At 47.4% G+C, this 14,623-nt stretch overlaps 1 protein-coding gene across 1 annotated transcript; it reads left to right on the top strand.

Moving 5' to 3' along the window:
• Positions 1 to 974: 974 nt before the first annotated feature.
• Positions 975 to 8,838, top strand: sdf2l1 (stromal cell-derived factor 2-like 1). The gene is made up of 3 exons (XM_055655406.1): positions 975 to 1,229; positions 4,820 to 5,016; positions 8,121 to 8,838. The coding sequence occupies exons 1-3, from the start codon at positions 1,037 to 1,039 to the stop codon at positions 8,397 to 8,399; spliced, it is 669 nt and encodes a 222-aa protein (XP_055511381.1). The 5' UTR covers positions 975 to 1,036; the 3' UTR covers positions 8,400 to 8,838.
• Positions 8,839 to 14,623: the final 5,785 nt, after the last annotated feature.

The raw sequence follows: 14,623 nt of genomic DNA, 5'->3' as shown, positions 1-14,623 counted from the left end.
GTTTTAAAGGATTTCCCCCTTTATCCTTAAGCTGTGACCCCTTGTCCTGGACTTCCCCAACATCGGGAGCAATCTTCCTGCATCTAACCTGTCCAACCCCTTAACTTTTTTCACACAGAGAGTGGTGAATCTGTGGAACTCTCTGCCACAGAAGGTAGTTGAGGCCACAGTTCATTGGCTATATTTAAGAGGGAGTTAGATGTGGCCCTTGAGGCTAAGGGGATCAGGGGGTATGGAGAGAAGGCAGGTACGGGATACTGAGTTGGATGATCAGCCATGATCATATTGAATGGCGGTGCTGGCTCGAAGGGCCGAATGGCCTACTCCTGCACCTATTTTCTATGTTTCTATGTAATACCTTTGTGAGGCGGGGCTGGACGCGGCACTTGATTAGTACGGGTGTCAGGGTTATGGGGGGGGGGTGAGGGCAAGGAGAATGGGGTTAGGAGTGAGAGATAGATCAGCCGCGATTGAATGGCGGAGTGCACTCGATGGGCTGAATGGCCTGAATCTGCTGCTATCACTGAGGACTTTTCCCGCCCTTTCCCCTCCCTCCCCCTCCCGCGGCGCTGCGCCTGCGCGGCACAACCAACTGCCAAAAGGCGGCCGTTGACGCGAGCGGAGTGTTGGGCGGGAACGGTTGCTAAGTGGCGGGGAGTCTGCCTGGAGACAGCGGCAGCTGGCCGGCCGATTGGCTGGCGGCGGTGACGAAAACGCTGGGGAGAGGGTCGCGGACGGTCGGTCGTTGAGTGGCCCGGAATCTGCCTGGAGACAGCTGCAGTTCGCCCGCTGATTGGATGAAGCGCCAGGTGTGCGCGGTGATGCTGACGCGGGGCAGTCGTTGATTGGCCGCGGGGGCGGGGGGGGAGGGGAGGAGTGGCGGCGCGGCGGCCGCTGATTGGCCGGGATCTGCACGTAGACAGCGTGACGAGGCCTCTGATTGGCTGGGGAGGAGGGAGGGGGAGGGGCCACCCCGCGCAGGCGCAGTACGAGGCCGGCGCCGGGGGCCAGAGCTGGATCTTTGGTCGCTGCCGGCATGTCGGGGGAGAGGGGCCGAGCTCGGAGCTCCACGCTGGGGCTCGCACTCTGCGCGCTGCTCTCGGCCCTCGCCCTCACGGCCACGGCCACGGCCACGGAGCAGGAGTCGGTCACCTGCGGCTCGGTGGTCAAGCTGCTCAACAACCGGCACAATGTCCGCCTGCACTCGCACGACGTCAAGTACGGCTCCGGTAAGATGCTCCACCTCCAGTTTAAAATTCCATTTGGAGGACCATAGACTGACCTCTCTCTCACCCCTGACCCCGGGTGCACTGGGGTCAATGACGGCTCTCTCACCCCTGACCCCGGGGCACTGGGGTCACTGACTGACCTTTCTCTCACCCCTGACCCCCCAGTCGGGAAACGGGTCAATGACTGACCTCTCACCCTAGAGGCACTGGGGTCACTGACTGACCTTTCTCTCACCCCTGACCCCGGGGCACTGGGTTCAATACGGACCTCTCACCCCTGACCCCGGGGTCACTGGGGTCACTGACGGACCTCTCACTCACCCCTGACTCTGGGGTCACTGACGGACCTCTGACCCTGGGGCACTGAGGTCCAAGTATGACCCCCTCACCCCAGATCTGGTGGCATGGAGGTCAATGATTGACCCCAGTCCCTAGGTGCTGAGGTCAATGCGAGATCCCTCGAATCTACCCTTCATTTGGGCAGCTCGACACCCAACCTGCCCAACCGTTGGGACAATGACTTTAATGCCCCCCCACTCCTCCACCTCCCCTTCAAAACATACTGGGGATGGGGGGGGGGGAGCATTAAACTAAATATATGAGGCTACTACTTCACAGCACCAGAGACCCGGGTTTGATCCTGACCTCAGGTGCTGTGTGTGTGGAGTTTGTACGTTCTCCCCGTGACCTGTGTGGGTTTTCTCCGGGTGCTCCGGTTTCCTCCCACACTCCAAAGACGTGCAGGTGTGTTTGTTAATTGGCTTGGTATAAATGTCAATTGTCTCTCGAGCGTGTGTTTCGCTGGCTGGTGTGGGCTGAAGGGCCCCTTTCCGCACTGTTTCTCTGAACTAAACTAAAGAGTTGCTAGTCATCTAATCACGTTACGTGATGTAGTGAATTGGATGTAAGTGGATATCTTGGCCAAGATCAGCGTGGCTCTGGGCATTTGCCGTATTTTTAATGTACACATGGAATCTGCCTTTTCACATTTTTTTTAAAAAGGAAGAATATTGAATGGTTAACATGACATCAAATGCATTAACAGGACATCAAATTCAAACTCGATTGGCTATCGTATTGGTGCCATCGATGTGTTAGAGTCACACAGCGTGGAAACAGCTCCTTTCGTTCAACTTACCCATACCGAACAACATGCCCTATCTACACCAGTCCCACCTGCCTGCGTTTGGCCCATAAACCTCGAAACCTGTCCCCAGTGTGTCGGAAGGAACTGCAGATGCTGGTTTAAGCCGAAGATAGGCACAAAACGCCGGAGTAACTCAGCGGAACAGGCAACATCTCTGGAGAGAAGGAATGGGGGTGACATTTCGGGTCGAGACCCTCCTACAGTTTGAAGAAGTTGCCTTTGAATACAGTGAGAACATGTCACGGGGAAACAAGAATGCACTAACACGACGATCTAGTTAATTGGGTCACAGATTGGGGATGAATTTTGAAACATATCTTTGTCCTCTGGCAAAACGTTGGGAATTTCATTTGGGTCTCGGTGGAGTAAGGAACAGTGTGGACAACAACAGTGAGTGAAAGAACAATAGGTTCCTGTTGGTTTAATTTGTGCCTATGCTGCGGGCAAAGCCCTTTAGTGTTGACATTGAATTGATTCAGGACTCCATGTCCTGATTCAAATGAAAAGAAGTTAAATGAGCAGGAAGATAACATCTACTTCTTGCCTGCAAGAGCAAAGATCTTTGTGCAAGAGGGTGCAGGTGCCTGACTGAATGTGGCCCAGAATCCAAGTTTATAATTTAAAAAAAAAAAAGGTCTATTGTTCACTGGAATGGTATTTGCGATTAGATTTTAAATTCTGTGTTTGTCTTTACAAGTGTTACCACCGCAGCAACTTCCTGCTGAGTAAAGTGAAACTTTTAACCTTGTGCAACGATGTTGAACGAAAGATTAGTTTTCTGAATTTAGGTTTTTTCCATCTATAAATAGAAACAAATACATCCTTTTAAGATTGTTCTAGACTCAGCTAGTGATTGCTGCGTTTTGAAAAAAGGTTTACCAAATGTTAGGTAGACAAAAGTGCTGGAGAAACTCAGCGGCTGCGGCAGCATCTATGGAGCGAAGGAAATAGGCAACGTTTCGGGCCGAAACCTTTTATCAGCCCATGTAACATTTACCAAATGTTACATGGTAATGAATGAAAAATTCTACCATCCTTTCCATTTTGTTGTTGTTTCCAAACCATAATGTTGAAATGATAATTTAATTGTGTGTTGTGAATTTTTAACGATTAAACTATTCACTGTATTCAATAATGCAGATTGCTTGTCAACCAGATCACACTGTTCAGTTCTCATTTTAACATTTAGTTTAGAGGTGAGTGTAGATCAATTGGCTTGATTAATTGGCTTGATAAATGTAAGAATTGTCCAGTATAAAATTGTCCAACTTCTAGTATAGTCCCTGGTGGATTATTCGGAAGGTACAAGTGGCACTGTGGTGCAGTGGTAGAGTTGCTGCCTCACAGCGACGGAGACCCAGGTTCGATCCTGACTACGGGTGCTGTCTGTACAGAGTTTGTACGTTCCCCCCGTGACCTGCGTGGGTTTTCTCCGAGATCTTCGGTTTTCTCCCACACTCCAAAGATGTACAGGTTTGTAGGTTAATTGGCTTGTTATAAGTGTAAAGTGTAAAAAAACGTGCGTAGTATAGTGTTAAAGTGCAGTGATTGCTGGTCAGCACGGACTCGGTGGGCCGAAGGGCCTGTTTCTGCACTGTTTCTAAACTGAACTACAGCGCGGAAACAGGCCTTTTGGCCCACCGAGTCCATGCTGACCATCAATCCCCGCGCACTAATGCTATCCTCCACACACTATGGACAATTTACAATTATACCAAGCTGATTAACCTACAAACCTGTACGTCTTTGGAGTGTGGGAGGAAACCAGAGATAAGGGTTTTTTTGTTTGTAACAGTCATTAGTGGTTTGTGGCGATGTGTAGCAGATGACCTGACCCTTTGGCTCAACGAACCATCAAGTACTTCTTTGTACAAATTTGTTTTCCAACAATTAGCCTGTGGTTTTCAATGCCATGTATTCACTAAGTGCTACTAAAATGTTGCAAGAATACAATAAAACATTAGAGAAGCCAATCATCTGAGTGAAAGTTTCTACCTCAAGTCCCCTCCAAACCTTGAGTTTAGAAGATTGACGGGGGACCTCATTGAAACGTGCCGAATAGTGAAAGGTTGGATAGAGTGGATGTGGAGAAGATGTTTCCACGAGCGGGAGAGTCTTGGACCAGAAGTCATAGACTTAGAATTAACGGACATTCCTTTAGGAAGGAGATGAGGAGGAATTTCTTTAGTCAGAGGGTGGTGAACCTGAGGAATTCATTGCCACTGAAGGCTGTGGAGGCCAAGTCAATGGGTATTTTTAAGGCAGAGATAGATAGATTCTTGATTAGAACAGTTGTCTATCTTCCTTTTTCTAATCCCTGGCATAATATCTAGATGCTTTGTGCTTCCATTTCAAATAATTACTGTCAGTGATTTTAAGTGTTATTATTTTGTTAATAAAATCAAATTATTTGATGGTCCATTGACTCTGGATTCTCTAAAAGGAAGTGGGCAGCAGTCTGTGACTGGTGTGAGTGTTTCGGATGACAGTAACAGCTACTGGACGGTGAGAGGAAAACCGGGCCTGGTTTGTCAGCGCGGAATACCGATCAAATGCGGACAACCTATACGACTAACGCACGTCAACACTGGAAGAAACCTGCACAGTCACCACTTTGTGTCGCCACTCTCTGGAAACCAGGTATGATGTGTTACTACAATGATGCACTTCTGATTGAGGCTTAAAGGGGGTTGGGGGGGGGGGGGGTTCAGGATTAAGAAATTTTCAGGTGACGCCAAAAATCGACAATGTCAAGGACTTTGGGGAGAAGGCAGGAAAACGGGATTAGGAGGCAGTGATCGGCCATGATCAAATGGTGTAGTAGACTCAAGTCAAGTCAAGCCAAGTTTATTTGTCACATACACATAAGAGATGTGCAGTGAAATTAAAAGTGGCAATGCTCGCGGAGTGTGCAAAAAAAAAAAAACAACCTACAAACAGGATGGAACAGAATCACATATTCACATATTACATATTTGTGGGAGGGAAGAAAAAGGAAAAAAACAGCAATTTAAAAAAAGACACCACACAACAGTAGAATGGTACAGTAAAGTTAGTCCCTGGTGAGATAGGAGTTTACAGTTCGAATGGTCTCTGGGAAGAAACTCCTTCTCGTCCTCTCGTTGCAATGCTCGATGGTCTGAATGGCCTAATTCTCGATGGTCCGAATGGCCTCATTCTATTCCTATAACTTGTGAATTTGTGTGAAAGGTTGGAAGAAAGCTGGGTGGTGGGACATGCAATAGTATTTAGTCAGAGGGTGGAATTCTTTGCCACAGAAGGCTGTGCAGGCCAAGCCAGTGGATATTTTTGAGGCAGAGATAGATAGGTTCTTGATTAGTACGGGTGTCAGGCATATGGGGAGAAGGCAGGGAAATGGGGTTAGGAGGGAGAGATAGATCAGCCATGATTGAGTTGCGGAGTAGACATGACCTCTAATCCTGTTCCTTATGACTTTATGACCTGTTGTAGGTGGGGAAATCGGGTGTGGAGCCCATCAAGACTCTGTAATGGGGGTGGGGGGGTGGGAGTGAGGTCAATTACCAAAGAAGGAAGGGTGGTTTGCAAGGTGGCAGACTGAGAGTGTATGGACTGCAGTGTGTAAGGTCCAGCATGTACAGGGGCAGTGTGCAAGGGACTAGCAAAGGAGTCGGACGAGTACCTCTTGTACAAAATCATGAGAGGAATAGATAGTGTAAATGCACATGTAACTGCTGGAGTAACTCAGCGGGTGGGGCAGCACCTCTGGAGCGAAGGAATGGGTGACATTTCGGGTCGAGATCCTTCTTCAGACTGTGTAAATGCACAGTCTTTTACCCAAAGTAGGGGAAACAAGAACCAGAGGCCAGAGGTTTAAGGTGAGAGGGGGAAGATTTAATAAGAACCTGATGGGCATTTTTTTCTCACAGGTGGCACATGGAACGAGCTGCCAGAGGAGGTAGATGAGGCAGGGACTATAACAACTTTTAAAAAACATTTGGATAGGTACATGGATAGGAAAGGTTTAGAGAGATAGGGCCAAATACGGGCAGGTGCAATTGGCACAGATCTGGCTTGTAGGTGAGTATGGGCATGTTGGGCCAAAGAGCCTGTTTCCATGCTGGGTGACTCTATGGCAGCTGGGCAGAACGGGGGAATGTGACACTCATTATGAATGTGACGGAACTGCTCGGGGAGAGCAGAGAAGGCAATGAAATTCAGGATAAATGATGGAATAATGATAAGAGTTAGAATGACAAAGTGAACATTCGCAAATGCATGGGGTGGAAGAATGGCTGATGAGGTGATTGATAACAGGATAGTTTTATGGCCTAAAGCATAGAATAAATTTAAAGCTTCTAGCCAAGCTGTTCCAGTGCAGCTAAAACTGGCATCTACCTGACGGGTCTGACTGGCACTTTTGTTTGCACTAGATAGGACCGCCATTTAATGTGATCGTGGCTGATCATCCACAATCAGTACCCCGTTCTTGCCTTATCACCATATCCCCTGACTCCGCTTTCTTTAAGAGCCCTATCTAACTCTCTCTTGAAAGCATCCAGAGAATTGGCCTCTGCTACCTTCTGAGGCAGAGAAGTGCTGAGAATTGCTAATGATGCTGTAGGAACAACACCTCCTATTTCGCTTGGGCACCTTACAACCCAGCAGTATGAATATAAATGTCTCTAACTTCAAGTAACCCTTGCTTTCCCACTCTCTCCGTCCTTCCCCCAACCTAATTTTCCGACTAGTTCCACTGTTCCTCTGATGAAATATTACTGATTGTATGCCTTATTGTCACCTTCTCCAAGGCTTACAATGTACCATTCCACATTTCCTTGACCATTGTCCCCTTTGATCTGTATTTTCATCTCACCCTTCCATATCTCTATATCTCCGTCTTCCCTGATTCTCAGTCTGAAGAAGGGTCTCAACTTGAAACGTCACCCATTCCTTCTCTCCAGAGATGCTGCCTGTCCCGCTGAGTTACTCCAGCATTTTGTGTCTCTCTTCGGTTTCAATATCACCTTATCTTGAATGTTGGTGTGATCACTCTGGCGCTAGGGCGGCGCGGTGGCGCAACGGCAAAGCTACTGCCCTACAGCGCCAGTGACCCGGGTTCGATCCTGACTACGGGTGCTGTCTGTACGGAGTTTGCACGTTCTCCCCATGACCAGCGTAGATTTTCTCCTGAGACCTTCGGTTTCGTCCCACACTCCAAAGACGTGCAGGTTTACAGGTTTATTGACTTGCTGTAAATGTAAAAATTGTCCCTAGCGTGTGTAGGATAGTGTTAGTGTGCGGGGATCGTTGGTCGGCATGGACTCGGTGGGCCGAAGGGCCTGTTTCCGTGCTGTATCTCTAAACTAAACTAAAACTGGCATCTACCCGACCGATGCATTTTTTTTTGCACTGGAGAGGATGATTCTAATGTCTGTCTGGAGAAGGGTCTCGATCCGAAACGTCACTCATTTCTTCTCTCTGCCAGTCCCGCTGAGTTACTCCAGGCTTTTGTGTCTATCTATGATTCTAATGCCGCTGCCTGACCCGCTGAGTTCCTCCACCATTTTGTCTCTATGTATTATTCTAATGCCGCTGCCTGTCCCGCTGAATTGTTCGACCATTTTGTGTCTGTCTATTATTATAAATGACGCTGCTTGACCCGCTGAGTTACTCCACCATTTTGTGTGTTCGGTTTTGACGTCAGCTGTTTAACTGTTGGCGTGACCACCCCAGCGCTAACCTTGCGCCACTTTGCCACGCAGGAAGTGAGCGCGTTCGGTGAGAATGGAGACGGGGACGACCTGGACGTGTGGACCGTGCAGTGCGGCGGCACGAGCTGGGAGCGGGACGACGACGTTCGCTTAAAGCACGTGGGGACCCAGGCCTTCCTCACCATAACAGGCGAGCAGTACGGCCACCCCATCAGGGGTCAGCTGGAGGTCCACGGCACCTTCAGCCCCAATGCCAACAATTACTGGACGGTCATGGAAGGTGTCTTCATCAAGCCCAGCGCCGAGCCACTCAAGCACGACGAGCTGTAGGTTTATATAAACAAGACCATTTGGGGAAGTGAGACCAATGAGAAATCGTTGCATTCTTTGCAACCGACAATTTACTTTTTACCCTTTCTTGACTCCTAGTCTGTACAGTGAAACTCAATTGTACCGATCTTTTCTACATGTTATATTTCTAGCAAAATGGAAGTATATTTAAAAGTTCTATGTAAGCTGGAGTGTACGTGTTCAACTTAATTCCCTTGCTCTACTTTTCAGTAACAAGTTACAGACTTGCAATGAAGTACTTACTGGTGGTGCATTTTTAAAGTCGTCTGCATGTGAATGTTTCAATCTCCATTTGTTTTTTTTGGTCTTTGTTCTTCAATTTTTTTTTTCCAAGAATCTAGAATCATTCTGCAGAATAATTACTTGAAGAGTTGAATTCACCTCCAGCGAGAATAAAAAAAACTGGCCTTAAAAAGTGCCTCACGTTCCAGCTACTGTTGTCTATATATCCCATCGTGTGGTGCGTTAAGTTCTCGGGGTTTAGCTGCACACACAGGCTGGGTGCACCCGCGTGTAAATGCAGCAGGAATAAAGGGAAGAGCTGGGCAGTTCAGCATTGAGTCCATGGTAGAGAACTCCAGGCTAAACCCATTCCCTTTCCAGCTTTGGTCTGGCATTTCGAAATCCACTTTTGTAAACTCCCAACTTCAGTTCACCTGCTTCTAACAAGTGAAAATAATTGTCTATTGGCCCAATTGCTTGATGTTCCACCCATTACAATTAAAATACAAAGTACTTGCGCTATAACACCAGGATATGCACTCGACCAAGTCTAAACTGCATACACCAACATATGCTAACTGAATATGCCAACTCCATATGCAATAAACATCTACCCACATGTTTAGGAAGGAACTGCAGATGCTGGTTTAAACCGAAGATTGACACAAAAGGCCGGAGTTACTCAGCGGGACAGGCAGCATCTCTGGAGAGAAGAAATGGGCGACATTTAGGTTCTCAGACCCTTCTTCAGACTGAAGTCTGACAGTCTAAAGGAGGGTCTCGACCCGAAACATCACCCATTCCGTCGCTCCAGAGATGCTGCCCGTCCAGCTGAGTTACTCCAGCGTTTTGTGTCCGTCAACCGACATGTTAACAAGCTCATTAAAAAGAAAAACTGATTGCGTAGATGTAAGTATCTCATTGGGGTTAGCAAGATCTCCTTGAACCTGATCTGTAACCCAAGTGGTGTGCTCTTTGCCTTCTTGTTTGTCTATAGGCTCCCCATCACTTTAATGCTACCTGCCTTAACTTCTGAACGAGGAAACTTCTCCTAAATTCCTTTTTACCTTTTATGGGGTGTCTGTGGTATTTATGGTTGCAGTTTGGAATTTATCCATTTTATGCAAACACACTGGTGGACGATAGGCTGGATTATTCTAGCCTTTGAGTTGCAGGATCGATGGTATTTGAGTTGTCTTGTAAGTCCACGATATTTTGTTCAGAGTTGTAAACATGTTTTAAAAGAAAATAAACTTTTATTTGCCTAATCGCCTTTTCCAACCATACGTTTATGCAAAGTGATTTCACCTCTAAAGTAATTGCTGCAATTGATTGACTACATTCAATTATTCGACCCGGGCAGTGGTGTCAGAAGATGTTAGTCTTTATAGATACAAGCACGGAAACAGTGTGCGGGAAGGAACTGCAAGTGCTAGAAACATAGACATATAGACAATAGGTGCAGGAGTAGAGGCCATTCGGCCCTTCGAGCCTGCACCGCCATTCAATATGATCATGGCTGATCATCCAACTCAGTATCCCGTACCTGCCTTCTCTCCATACCCCCTGATCCCTTTAGCTACCAGGGCCACATCTAACTCCCTCTTAAATATAGCCAATGAACTGTGGCCTCAACTACCTTCTGTGGCAGAGAGTTCCAGAGATTCACCACTCTCTCTGTGAAAAATGTTTTTCTCATCTCGGTCCTAAAGGATTTCCCCTCTATCCTTAAGCTGTGACCCCTTGTCCTGGACTTCCCCAACATCGGGAACAATCTTCCTGCATCTAGCCTGTCCAACCCCTTAAGAATTTTGTAAGTTTCTATAAGATCCCCCCTCAATCTCCTAAATTCTAGCGAGTACAAGCCGAGTCTATCCGGTCTGCTTTACACCGAAGATAGGCACAAAGTGCTGGAGCAACTCAGCGGGACAGGCAGCCTCTCTGGAGAGAAGGGATGGGCGCCTTTTCGAGTCGAGACCCTTCTTCAGGCTGCGAGTCAGGGGAGAGGGCGACACAGTGATATGGAACATGACATCAAAAGGGGGTGAGATTGAATTGTAGAACAGATCATTGTTGGCCAGGGGAAGGTTACAACGAAGCAGTCAAAGATAAAATGTAGCCAGGAGGACGGGACAGTCGGATTGGTCGGAGAACTAGGATGGGGGAGGGCTGGAGAGAGTGCGGAAACAGGCCCTTCGTCCCACCAAGTCCATGCTGACCAGCAATCACACCGTACAGTAACACTATCCTACAACTAGGGACAATTTGGCAAAAAATACACTTTTTTTGTGTGGGAGAGGGGAGGAATTAAAGGATATGTTGGACAAGTGAGCCACATGGTGTGGAGCTTAAGATCAGGTAGGCAAAAGTGCTGGAGAAACTCAGCGGATGCAGCAGCATCTATGGAGCGAAGGAAATAGGCAACGTTTCGTCCGAAACGTTGCCTATTTCGGGACGAAACGTTGCCTATTTCCTTCGCTCCATAGATGCTGCTGCATCCGCTGAGTTTCTCCAGCACTTTTGCCTACCTTCGATTTTCCAGCATCTGCAGTTCCTTCTTAAACAAAGAGCTTCAGGTCAGGATGTTTTGGTTTCACCTATGAGCAGTTACAACTGGTAGCTTTATGCGGGTCACCATCTAACCGCCCTTGTTGGTAAGTACAGTAAACACATCGTCTTTATGAGGGATTTCGGTTATAGCAGAAGGGACCACCGACCTTCACTGGTAACACGGGCTGCCGACGCCCGCCACCTTCCGGCCCACACTGCCACCCAGTCAACTCCTGCCCGTGGCCCATGGCCCAAAGCTCTGCCGATCCTCGCCTCTACCCTGGCCACCAGCAGGCCGGGGGGCCGTCAACTCACCTGGATTCCAGGCCCAGTTCCAGACCGAGAGACTGAAGAAGGGTCTCGACCCGAAACACCACCTGTCCATATTGCATCCGCTGCTCTAGATGTCAGCTGATCTGCATCGGTGAGACCAAGCGTAGGCTTGGCGATTGTTTCGCCGAACACCTCCGCTCGGTCCGCATTAATCAACCTGATCTCCCGGTGGCTCAGCACTTCAACTCCCCCTCCCATTCCGAATCCGACCTTTCTGTCCTGGGCCTCCTCCATGTGAGCGCCATTGGAAATTGGAGGAGCAACACCTCGTATTCCGCTTGGGCAGTCTGCACCCTAGTGGCATAAACATTGTATTCACCAATTTCCGGTAGCTTTTACTGTCTCCTCCCCTTCGCAGCTCTCCCTCAGCCCTCTGGCTCCTCCACTTCCTTTTTTCCTTCCTCCCTTCTAGTCCGTGCCGAACACTTACTCTCACCTAGTCCCATATACCTGCACTCAGACCATAACCCTCCATTCCTTTCCCGTCCATATAACTATCCAATTTATCCAAACTTCTGTCCCTTAATTCTCAAGTCATGTCCTCTTGTTTGAATCTTCCCTACTCTCAGTGGGAAAAGCTTATCCACGTCAACTCAGTCTATCCCCCTCGTCATTTTAGTGACCTCTATCAAGTCCATCCCCTTAACCTTCTGCGCTCCAAAGAATAAAGCCCTAATTTGTTCAACCTTTTTCTGTAACTTAGTTGCTGAAACCCAGGTAACATTCTAGTAAATCTCCTCTGTACTCTCTATTTTGTTGACATCCTTCCTATAATTAGGCAACCAAAATTGTACACCGTACTCCAGAATTGGCCTCACCAATGCCTTGTACAATTTTAACATTACATCCTAACTTCTATACTCAATGCTCTGATTTATAAAGGCCAGCACACCAAAAGCTTTTTTTACCACCCTATCTACATGAGATTCCACTTTCAGGGAACTGTGCACAGTTATTCCCAGATCCCTCTGTTCAACTGCATTCTTCAATTCCCTACCCTTTACCATGTACATCCTATTTTGATTTGTCCTGCCAAGATGTAGCACCTCACACTTATCAGCGTTAAACTCCATCTGCCATCTTTCAGCCCATTCTTCCAACTGGCATAAATCTCTCTCTAGACTTTGAAAATCTACTTCATTATCCACAACCCCACCTATCTTAGTATCATCTGCATACTTACTAATCCAATTTACCACACCATCATCCAGATCATTGATGTACATGACAAACAACAGTGGACCCAACACAGATCCCTGTGGCACACCACTAGTCACTGGCTTCCAACCTGACAAACAGCCATCCACCATTACCCTCTGGCATCTCCCATTCAGCCACTGTTGAATCCATCTTGCTACTCCACCATTAATACCCAACAATTGAACCTTCTTAACCAACCTTCCATGAGGAACCTTGTCAAAGGCCTTACTGAAGTCCGTATATACAACATCCACTGCTTTACCCTCATCAATTTCCTGAGTAACCTCTTCAAAAAATTCAAGAAGATTAGTCAAACATGACCTTCCAGGCACAAATCCATGTTGACTGTTCCTAATCAGACCCTGTTTATCCAGATGCTTATATATATTATCTTTATACACACAACTTTCCTTTTGCTTGGGCAGCTTACACCCCAGCAGTATGAAAATTGACTTCTCTAACTTCAAGTAACCCTTGCTTTCCCTCTCTCTCCATCCCTCCCCCATCCCAGTTCTCCTACCAGTCTGACTGCCTCCCTGATTACATTTTATCTGTGTTTGCTTTGTTGTCACCTTCTACTAGCTAACAATGGTCTATTTTACATTCTCCTTTGATGTCTCTTCTTTACACCTTGCCCTTCCTTATCACTGTGTCTCCCTCTCACCTGACTGTCTGAAGAAGGGTCTCGACCCCGAAACGTCACCCGTTCATTCAATCCAGAGATGCTGCCTGACCCGCTGAGTTACTCCAGCATTTTGTGTCTATCCCCCACCAGAGATGCTGCCTGACCCGCTGAGTTACTCCAGCATTTTGTGTCTTATCTTTTCCTCGCCCTTCTCTAGCTACAAACACCTGCCACTTGTCTCAGCCACTTCCATCCGAAGTTTCTGCATTGTTATCATGTTCTTGTGAAACGTATTCCTGTTGACATAGCATTTACAGAAAATGAGAAAATGCTTGCTGGCTGTCTTCAATGCAAACTTAATCCTGTTGTTTCGGCGTGTAACTTGATTCAAGCTATCATCGCACTATTAATTGGTGATTATTCTGGAGTAACTCCATGCAAAGTGTTGGAGTAACTGGAGGAACAGCACGTCACATTCGCTTGGGTAGCTATCAACCTAACAGCATGAACATTGAAGGTGGACGCAAAATGCTGGAGTAATTCAGTGCAACATGCAGCATTTCTGGATAGAAGAAATGGGCGACGTTTCGGGTCGAGACCTTGAACACTGAATTCTTATTTCAGTAAACAGATTATGGCACCAGCAGTCATATTTTTTTTAGTCACAGTGATACAGCGTGGAAACAGGCCCTTCAGCCCAACTTGCCCACACCGGGCAACATGTCCCAACTACCTAGTCCCACCTGCTCATGTTTAGTGCATATGCCTCCATACCTGTCCTATATCCATGTACCTGTCTAACTGTTTCGTAAATGTTGGGATAGCCAATAGACAATAGGTGCAGGAGGAGGCCATTCGGCCCTTCGAGCCAGCACCACCATTCAATGTGATCATGGCTGATCATGCCCAATTAATACCCCGTTCCTGCCTTCTCCCAATATCCCCTGACTCCGCTATTTTTAAGAGCCCTATCTAGCTCTCTTGAAAGCATCCAGAGAACCGGCCTCCACCGCCCTCTGAGGCAGAGAATTCAACAGACTCACAAATCTCTGTGTGAAAAAGTGTTTCCTCGTCTCCGTCATAAATGGCTTACTCCTTATTCTTAACATAGAAACATAGACAATAGGTGCAGGAGTAGGCCATTCAGCCCTTCGAGCCTGCACCGCCATTCAATATGATCATGGCTGATCATCCAACTCAGTATCCTGTACCTGCCTTCTCTCCATACCCCCTGATCCCTTTAGCCACAAGGGCCACATCTAACTCCCTCTTA

The sequence above is a fragment of the Leucoraja erinacea genome, chromosome 25 (genome assembly GCF_028641065.1).
Source record: "Leucoraja erinacea ecotype New England chromosome 25, Leri_hhj_1, whole genome shotgun sequence".
NCBI classification, from domain to species: domain Eukaryota; kingdom Metazoa; phylum Chordata; class Chondrichthyes; order Rajiformes; family Rajidae; genus Leucoraja; species Leucoraja erinaceus.
This window is presented reverse-complemented; position numbering and strand designations above follow the sequence as displayed.

Coding starts and splice junctions, on each gene's coding strand:
- sdf2l1 (XM_055655406.1), top strand. CDS start 1,037: ATGTCGGGGGAGAGGGGCCGAGCTCGGAGCTCCACGCTGGGGCTCGCA. Junction 1,230..4,819: donor CGACGTCAAGTACGGCTCCG/GTAAGATGCTCC, acceptor ATTCTCTAAAAG/GAAGTGGGCAGCAGTCTGTG. Junction 5,017..8,120: donor CGCCACTCTCTGGAAACCAG/GTATGATGTGTT, acceptor TTTGCCACGCAG/GAAGTGAGCGCGTTCGGTGA.